This window comes from Cupressus sempervirens, chromosome 3, assembly GCF_028749045.1.
Source record: "Cupressus sempervirens isolate cs-2001-9-10 chromosome 3, ASM2874904v1, whole genome shotgun sequence".
Classification (NCBI taxonomy): domain Eukaryota; kingdom Viridiplantae; phylum Streptophyta; class Pinopsida; order Cupressales; family Cupressaceae; genus Cupressus; species Cupressus sempervirens.
The window spans coordinates 474123697-474132648 of record NC_143120.1 but is presented as its reverse complement, the minus strand read 5'-3'; the positions used below and the strand labels follow the sequence as shown (position 1 = coordinate 474132648).

Sequence of the window (8952 nt, the reverse complement as noted above, 5' to 3'; positions counted from 1 at the left end):
ATATCATAAAATTCAGATGAAGTTTGGAAGGGTAAAAATTCTCTAAAATTCGAATCTCATGGATGAAATACAACATATCTTGTTACTTACAATTCATTAATTTAAAAAATTAAGTGCAGTAAAGTATCCATCAAATAATGTTTTCACAGACATACCTCAGACTGGAGCAATGTTGACCCAATGCAACAAAAAATTTGGGAGTGAAAGTGGAGCACTTCTGGAGAACAAAAATAGAAAGCTAGGTTTAAAAGTGTAGAGATACAAATTACGCGCACGAGAGTGCCTTTGAGGCATAGAAGGCTAGGTTTAAAAATGTCAGTGAGTGAGTCATCAAGCTGACTGCAATCAACAATCAGGCTCTGATCTGATCTATCACCACAAAGGAGGTAAGATAGGACCTCCTTACCGACTCCAATATCCAGAACTTCCCATTAAAAACACATTATAGGTAACCATAATATGTTGTAATTATTTCATATATAAAACCCTATAAGTTACTAACGGAGAACCCAATAGAAAACACACTTCTGATGAAGAAAAGTGAGTTGATCCACGTGCACATAAAACAAATTGTGGGCCAAGATGTAGAGATACAAATTAAGCGCACGAGAGTGCCTTTGATTTTCTCACAGTTCACAAAGAAAATACCGTAGTGGATTAAATAGTGAGGCCCATGTGCTGGAAATTAATTCTACAAGCCAAGATGTAGATATACATAATACAAAATATTAGAAATGGCTTGCAAAAAGATCAAAATATGTATCCAATGAGTTCAACCAAAAATATAGTAATAAAACAAAGGCAAGCTAAAAGCAAACATAAGTTCCTTATAGAAGACTTTAAAGCAAATACTCAAATATTAGTTGATAAACACATTCACAAACATAAAGAAACAAAATATGCAATACATGATGAGTAAACTCATTGAGATGTATCCAAGTTCATCTAAGTTTTCTTGTAGCAAATCCAAAAAGTCATTATTGTGGATTCTACCACAATGAAAACAAAATAATATATACGTGCTAATACTCCTGTCGGGTCATTCAGATTGACCGAAAACAAAACAACGCCCACTGTCATGCAGCATATATATTAAATGGATGTAATTTAGAAGAAAATGCTCCAATTTTAAATAGTTATAGATGTTCCACTTGACGGTAGTCTCCTTGCATGATAAGATTTGAAAAAGATTATTATTGGTGACATATATTATAGCAATCAGAGCATTGGTTTGTAAGAGATTCAAGTAAGAGATTCATTGCAGAGATTCAAGTTGATAGTTAGATTGAGGCTACCGAGCTCATCTTTCTTGAGTATTGCAACTAAACATTCCTATTCCATTATCTTTTGAAGGATGGCCATACCCTACTCCAAAGCTCCATTCCTACATAGACAGGGAGGATGCCAACAATTATTGTGGAATTTGGCTTTACACCTGCCAATTGCATTTGTTTGAACATTTTTAAAGTGTTTTCAACAAATCTATTTTCTGCATATTCTACAATTATTGTAGTCCAAGAAACCACATTTCCTTGAGGCATTTTGTTAAATAGTTCACATGCTTTTATGCTTCTGGTGTCTTGCATACTTCTCTACTAGATCACTTGCAACTACATCTCACAAACAACCTCCTTCCATTATGCTTTGATGGATGTTCGTACCCTATTCCTATGCTCCCATTTTGGCACACACTGGTAGTACGCTAGCAAAAGCGATAAATTTTCATTGTAAACTTACTGATTGCATTTGTTCGAAAGTTCAACAAATCCATTTTGTATATAATCTGCAACTCTGTGGCCATAGCATTCTATGAGACATCATTTGTCAAAGACATTTTGTCAAACAGTTTACATGCCTTGTCTATGCCTCCACATTACATGTCTTTCACATGCACCAAATGTGCATCTACCAAAAACCTAAATAACAAAATACAATCCAGAGACCCTGAAACAAAGATCAAATTTCTCTAGGAAAACCCTGTTGCAAATGTATGGGTTTTTAGTTTTAACACAGGGAACTTCATATTTGTCACTTCAAGAAATGGATCCAAGCGATAATATCCTGCAAAACCCTAGTGTAGCCTGTAAACAGTAATACTACTCAGAAACTAAGTAAACAGGTCATGTGTGGCACAATAAGCCTCACATATGGCAGAGTAGGTTCTAGTTATTACTAATTAAGCTTTTTTAGTATCATACGGCTGAGAACTCACATTCTTCCACCATAGCCTTCCATTCCAAAATTTATTTCGAAGCCTTACCATGGGGACGCTTTCTGCTGCTACAACACTAAAGATCTCCAAAATTACAAGATTGCAATTGGGATCAAAAGCATAAAATTAATAAAAGCCTCACCACTGTGAAATGCTCAATCAGGTAAACCATAGGCAATTTTTGTCAATTCAAAATTCTCTCGGCAATCCAATAACAATAAAAAACACCCCAGCTCTACCAATCATAAGCTCCCAAAGAACATTGCCTTATAATATAAAATACAGTATAAGGCTCAAAAGGTGGGAAGAGACAACTTGAATAATTTGGCCATCAATTTTGAGTATAAAAAAGGATGGTATGGCATCACTCTATTCCATATTAATAAAAAATCAGAAAAGTAAAAGTTCAGTAGGCGACACTATTGCATTAGTTTGCCAATGAGCAATCAATTTAATCAAATTCCACATTAAATTCCAAATTGGATGCCAAACAATGTTCACATTAACTGGTAACCAGGAATAATGGTACGCCAGTTGATGATAAGTCACTCATTTGATCCAATTCCACATCAAACTCAAATAATCAAATTTGGCCACAAGAAAAATGTTCAGTGTAAATGATGTAAAAGATTAACCAAACAAATAAACAACACCCCACTTATTTTACATCAAATTTTGACTCAATCACCTATGCTTTGCACACATCAGAACTCAGATAAAACACAGATCTATCCATATCAAATAACAAAATCTAAAATGCACAATTGTCAATGAAGGTTTCCTTAACACCGGTATGAAAGATGTTTAAAGACAAGAGAAATTCTTTCACTTTAAAGACCGTATGTCATGATTTCAATCCCATTAAGGCATTTCACAAACCCACAAGAATACCAAACATATAGGGGCAAGCACACAAGTTCCCAACATTAGTAGAATCTGAATCACCTCTGCAGTTTTCTGTGCCGAAATTAGCCCTAGCAAATTTACATCTTGGCTGTGTTGTTCTGCACTCTGGACATGGATTGCAACTAGGGAGGGCAGGCACTTGAGCTCTGATGTGTAGGAAGCCATGGCGATCTCTGCCCCTTTGAAGCCATAATCCAGGCTTGGATTAGGCCCCCCAGACAGATTCAAAGGCAGGCCATTGTTGTACTAATCACAGACCAGCTCTGAGAATTGAGCAAATATGAGCTTCCCAATGGCAGCCAGGGTAATTCGGGTGTTGTCCATGGAAACCCCAATTGGGGTCCCCTGGAAATTGCTGCCATTCAATTGAGCTGAAATTGTTGATCCCATGCTCAATTGAATGCATAGCCATATGAATGACCTTGATTTGGTGGCCGAGCCATTGGTGGGAAGTTCTCAAAGCATACCAATCCTGCTTGGGGTTGCTCAGTGGATCCATCTCCTATATCTTGACATAATCACTGCTGCCCAGCAAAAACTCCATTACTGCAGCTGCTTCAATCTGCCCCGGATGGTATTTCAATTCATGGGCCAGTGGGTCTGTGAATTCAGGCTTACCCTACATAACTTTGCAGAGCAGGGCAGACATGATTTCTGCCAGAATGACCATCAAATTGGCGTCAAAGCACACAGAGAATGCAACAGATGATGGGAGGGTTGAGGCTGAGGGTCGTGTTTAAGCTTGGAAATTTAACAAGATTTTTTGCAGCAACATATGATCAGGAAGAGGTCTGTAAATCCAAATGCAAATCAACAATCTCCTTTGGCTCATTATTGAAGCTGAAGCCGAAGTAGAATGAGAGGTCTAAGAAATAGTGCTTTTCACCTATACATCAAATGCAGATGTACATCAGCTCCTGTGAGAATCAATTAAAATGCAGAGAAAAATCCACTGGAGAAAAGGCTTTCAAGCAGCACTGGTTATGGGAAGCCAAGCAACTAAAATACATGGGAAGCCAAGCAGCTTCATTCAAAATGAATCACAATTCCAGAGTGAAGTTAAAACCAACATCAGTCTGAATCCTTTAAAATTCCATGTCCTTAATGCCTCTTGCCATTGGAATCTAGCACTTTCTCAAATTACGTATTACATTATTAGCATAAGCTGAATAGGTTATTTAATGGAACTCAATTAAAAAAATATGATGAACTGGAATTTCCCTCCCAAAATATCAATCTATTTGCTCATTTTAAGAGGGACACTCACAATCTTGATTTGCATTCTAAAAATTTCAAGAGCATACCTTGAAGTAAAAAAGGAACATGGACGCTTGCAATAAAAGATATCTTTGCCTTTAGTGCACCTAATGTGGGGTATGTGTTATTTCCAGTCAGGGCAGCTATGGGAGCAGATGTGAGGATTGAATCCATCTTCAGTTACAAAAATAGCATGGACCAGAAAAAAACCCGCCTGCCGGCAGCATGAGACATTTCCAGTGGGCAGTGCCCACATAGGAAAAACCTATCGGCTAATAATAATAATAATAAATTGTAGTCATTTTTTTAACTTTGATTACCAAAACCAATTTTTGTTTGAAGCCTCATCTCAGCAAAGATGGCCACCGCCATGCCAATTCAAACAGAAGTAGCCATCCTTAAGGCCCAATAGTTTATGAGTGAAATCAAGTGCTGCCAAGGAAAACTGACTTACAATGACCTGCATCCAAATTTTGAGTAAATTGCAAATAATGATCTCGTTGATGATGGTGATGATTATGATCTCAAGAAGTCCAATAGTGATGTTGTTGAACAACTAAAAATTGGCCTTGACCCAAGAGTTTTAGCATCAAGACATGTGGCCCGTTAAGAAATCTAATCGTCTTCATTTGCTCCCCCTCTATCATACCTATCATATAGTAGCAAAAATCATTGGCTACGTTTAATATTTTGGCAATTTGTACTTCAGTTATATAATGACTTTATAAAAAGTAGATAGAATGTATTTGAAATTACGAAAACTATTAGCATATAACTACTATCTATTACTGTGATGTATGCATTGTACAATGCAATATGAACATAAATACAAAAATACATGTACACAATTTATGAATTAAACTCTCGACTATGTTATCTCTGTTCTATTAAAGTGTATTTAAAATTTAAATTTAAAATGCAAGTTTTTCTCCCTTCTTTACTTTTTTAACCTTTGTTTTTTTTTTCCTTGATTAAATTCTTGTTTTTAAATGATATACTTTTGGTTTGCTGACTTTTTCCCAAAAGATTTTGATGCTATGACTCAAAACAATAGTACACAGAACATGACTTTGAACCATCATTGTTATGCAGAAAGTGATCATAAAACAAATCTCATATATATGCAAGCTCCAAATACTTGACAAACCTTATCAAAAGAAAATAAGAGAACTTATTTTCGGGTGATGTTCCAGTTTAAGAATTCACCGCAAATTGATTTAGTGTACAACATAGTTATCAGATTAAACAACAGACCTCTTTGAAAATTAGAATCGTTCATTTCAATTTCTTATAAGAGTTGAACTCAACGACCTCTCTGAAAGTCAATCCGATTCCTGCTGGACCCTCCTTCATAGCTTTCCTTCATTCCAGATCCAGCGCTTGCCTTCATGGTTCCTCCTCCTCCAATTTTGTCCATAGCTTTCTTCCCTTTCTTCACCTCTGTCAAGAACTGATCCAACCCAAACGGATCCGCTTCCTCTGCATCCTTCTCAAACTCCAGAGGCCTGTCCCTAGGCCCACCTCTCTCAGTAGCACCCGCAAATCCTTTATCAGGCCTAAAGCGATCAGTCTTAAGCACTTTATCAAGCTGCTCATCCGCCCCTCCATACATTTCAGTATCCGCATCCTTCTTCGGCCTATACAAAGTGGATAGAGTATTATGAGCCGTAAATAGACCCTTGTCATATACATTGTATTGATCGTCCGTCGCAAAACCAGACTCCATCCCCTTCTCCTGGTTGAAAAGCCTTTGATCATACATAACCTCACCGCCATTTGCAGCATTTCCTCCTGTGTTAGCCATTCCAAGTGCAATTTTTTCGCTGACATCTCGGTCCCTGTCCCTCGTAATCTTGCTCTTCTTCGACAGATGGCCATCTTTGGCCTCCAGCCTTCTCTCTCTCTCCCTCTCCTTCCTCCTCTCTTCCCTCAGAGCCTCCCTCTTGAGCCGCTCTTCTCTTTCCTCTTTACTTTCCTTAATTGACCTCTCCCGATCAGGCTCCACTACCTCTTTCAAAGGTGCTCCTTCGCCAACTTTACCAGAAACAACACCAATACCTTTGTCACCAACAACACCAGCAGTTGCAGCGGCACCAGCACCGCTTCGCTCCATCCTGGCCCTCTGCGCAAGCGCCCTCAGTTCCTGCTCCTTCTTCTCCTTCTCCTTCAACATCAACTCCCTCTGAATCTTGGACCTCATTTCTACCGCTTCTCTAGCCTTCTGCTCCGCCACATACAAAGCCTCACTTAATTTGGCAAAATTGTCATTAATCTGAACCTCCTGAAGGCCTCTGCCATCGGCAGCAAGGCGTTTGTCAAGCGGAATAGTATAACCCTTAGGGTTCTTCCAGTTGGAAATACAGGGTGGAATTTTCCAGTCTTGCTGATCCTTGACAGTCACTGGACGGGGGGGCGAATGCATAACGGGCACTGGAGGAGACCCTGATGCCTTGGGAACTCTCTTATGCTTAAACTTCGGTGGCTCTAATGGATCCTTGGGCATATCCACCATTTTAATTATCCTTTCCTTTGCACCAGAATTAAACGCAGCCGCCTGCTGCGAAGGAGTGTATTTTATATGCGTGGCAGTAGAGGACTGTTGCTGAACATTCTTCGGCTGAGCCGCGCTAAGGCGAACATTCACAATTTTCTCAAGAGCCGTCTTCGTTCTTAGGGTTGTTTCTTCTATTTCCTTTTCTTCATCCTCTTTGCTTTCTGCCTCTGCATTTTCGCCCTCGATCTTCGGCACCAGATCCCTGTGCTGAGAATACACGATTTTGGATGCATTTTCATTCTGTTTGACGATCGCATCAAAGGCAATGTTCCCCTGAGCATCGACTGAGACGGGAAGAATCCTGGTATCCTTCTTTTCCTCCTTCCGTCCCATGTCAAGAGGGTACTGCGCGACGTGGATTTCAGGAAACGCACCGCCATCGCCAAAATCCTCAGCTTTGCGAGGCACAAATCCAGACCTCTTTCCATAAGGAGGGATTTGCTTGGTTTTTGTGTTCACAGCAGGCTGGGACTCTTCCACCCGGCTTTTAAACCATGGATCTGATGAAAAGTCATACTTTGTCGCGCCAGAGGATTTTGGGGCCGGAAGGCTCCCTAACAGAGTTACTTCCATGACCACCAGACCATACACTACTCTGCAAATAAGAATTTGAAGGGTTTTGTACAAGATGTTACCTTCAAATGGTATTCAGCCGACGATTTCTCTGTAAATACTACAGAAGGTGTGCAATTTTTTGGAAGTCTTGAAGCAGAGAAGTCTGAAGCTAAGCAAAATAGAAACCCTTGAAACCCTCGGCGATGTTTGACCCCCTCTGTATGTCTTCCCCGTTGATCGTTATTGGCTACGCAATTGGTAAAAGAAAAATGAAGTACTAGCTCCCAATTTAATGAGTGGTATGTCGGTATTTATAATAATTTTGTTGAAAAAGAACAAGAGATTTTTAATTAGTTTTTCCAATTATTAAAAAAAAAGTAAAGTATTTTTTAAATTTAAATTTTTAATTCATAAAAGCTCCAAACCTTAGATTGTTGTTGTGTAATACTTATGTATGTAGGTATAGTTATTATCATAGTTTCTATGATTGAGCTAGTTTCATTGTGAGAGTGATTCTAATTGGGATTTGATTTATTTATTTATTTATATGTATTGCTTAAGCCTATGTATAGTTATGTATTTATTTGTTATCTTAATTTAATTAAAAAACTAAAGCACTTTTTCATTAATTTATAAGAGATTTCAAGTAGTAGTGTAGAAGTTAAAAACTAGTAATTGTACCTTGTTGTGCAATGGATGCCAAAGAGATTTGGAAGGTCGGTTGTGATTTTTTGGGGCTCTGTTGTACTTACATTTGTGTCATACTAGAGTTTCATAGTGTAATGTTCTTTTTGGCATAAATTTGTTGTTTTACACAAGGATATTCTCTTCTTGGAGAGATTTGCATTCCAAGTAGCAACCTTATGCTTACTTAAAATTACAAAGGATTTATCACTTAGGGTGTATATTAGATATTATTTCACATCTCTTTCAAGGATGTCTTATCTCTTTTGTTGCTCATATTTTTACTATAATTCGAAGTGCACACCTTGTATAATCGGGTTGACCACTAAGTAGATACAATGTGACATTAGTCCTTCTTTCTTTCATCTCTCTGTGACATTATAATGATACATTCTTTTTTGGTATGAGATACATTGTTTTGACACAAGATATGAATCATTTTCATGTTTGAAAGGTGTCTATTTATTATTTAATTATCATACATAGTATCATTATTTCCTTTATTTCCTCAATGACTTGCTTACTTCATATGTGACGAATTTTCTACAATATATGACCTCTCTCTAGGTTACAACTTATTTTGCCTAGAATTGTGTATCTATTATGAGGTTGTTATCATTTGAGTTGTATTATATATTTATATTCCCTTCACACATGGTGTGGGGGGGCAAAGTTGCATGTTAATATCCTTTAGGGCCATCTTATCACAAGAAGATTATCCTTTCACAGTTAACTATTTTGTTTGATTATAAAAGTTGATGTTCTTAGCTAATTTTGTATACAT

The 8952-nt window shown here is 37.8% G+C and overlaps 1 protein-coding gene and 1 pseudogene across 1 annotated transcript; both read right to left on the bottom strand.

Annotated features, from left to right (window-relative positions):
* Positions 1-2651: 2651 nt before the first annotated feature.
* LOC149567204 (phenylalanine ammonia-lyase-like) lies at positions 2652-4549 on the bottom strand (annotated as a pseudogene).
* Positions 4550-5471: 922 nt separating this feature from the next.
* SKIP (chromatin protein family) lies at positions 5472-7764 on the bottom strand. Its single transcript, XM_089820389.1, has one exon. The coding sequence runs from the start codon at positions 7500-7502 to the stop codon at positions 5679-5681; it is 1824 nt and encodes a 607-aa protein (XP_089676515.1). The 5' UTR covers positions 7503-7764; the 3' UTR covers positions 5472-5678.
* Between the last annotated feature and the right edge of the window lie 1188 nt (positions 7765-8952).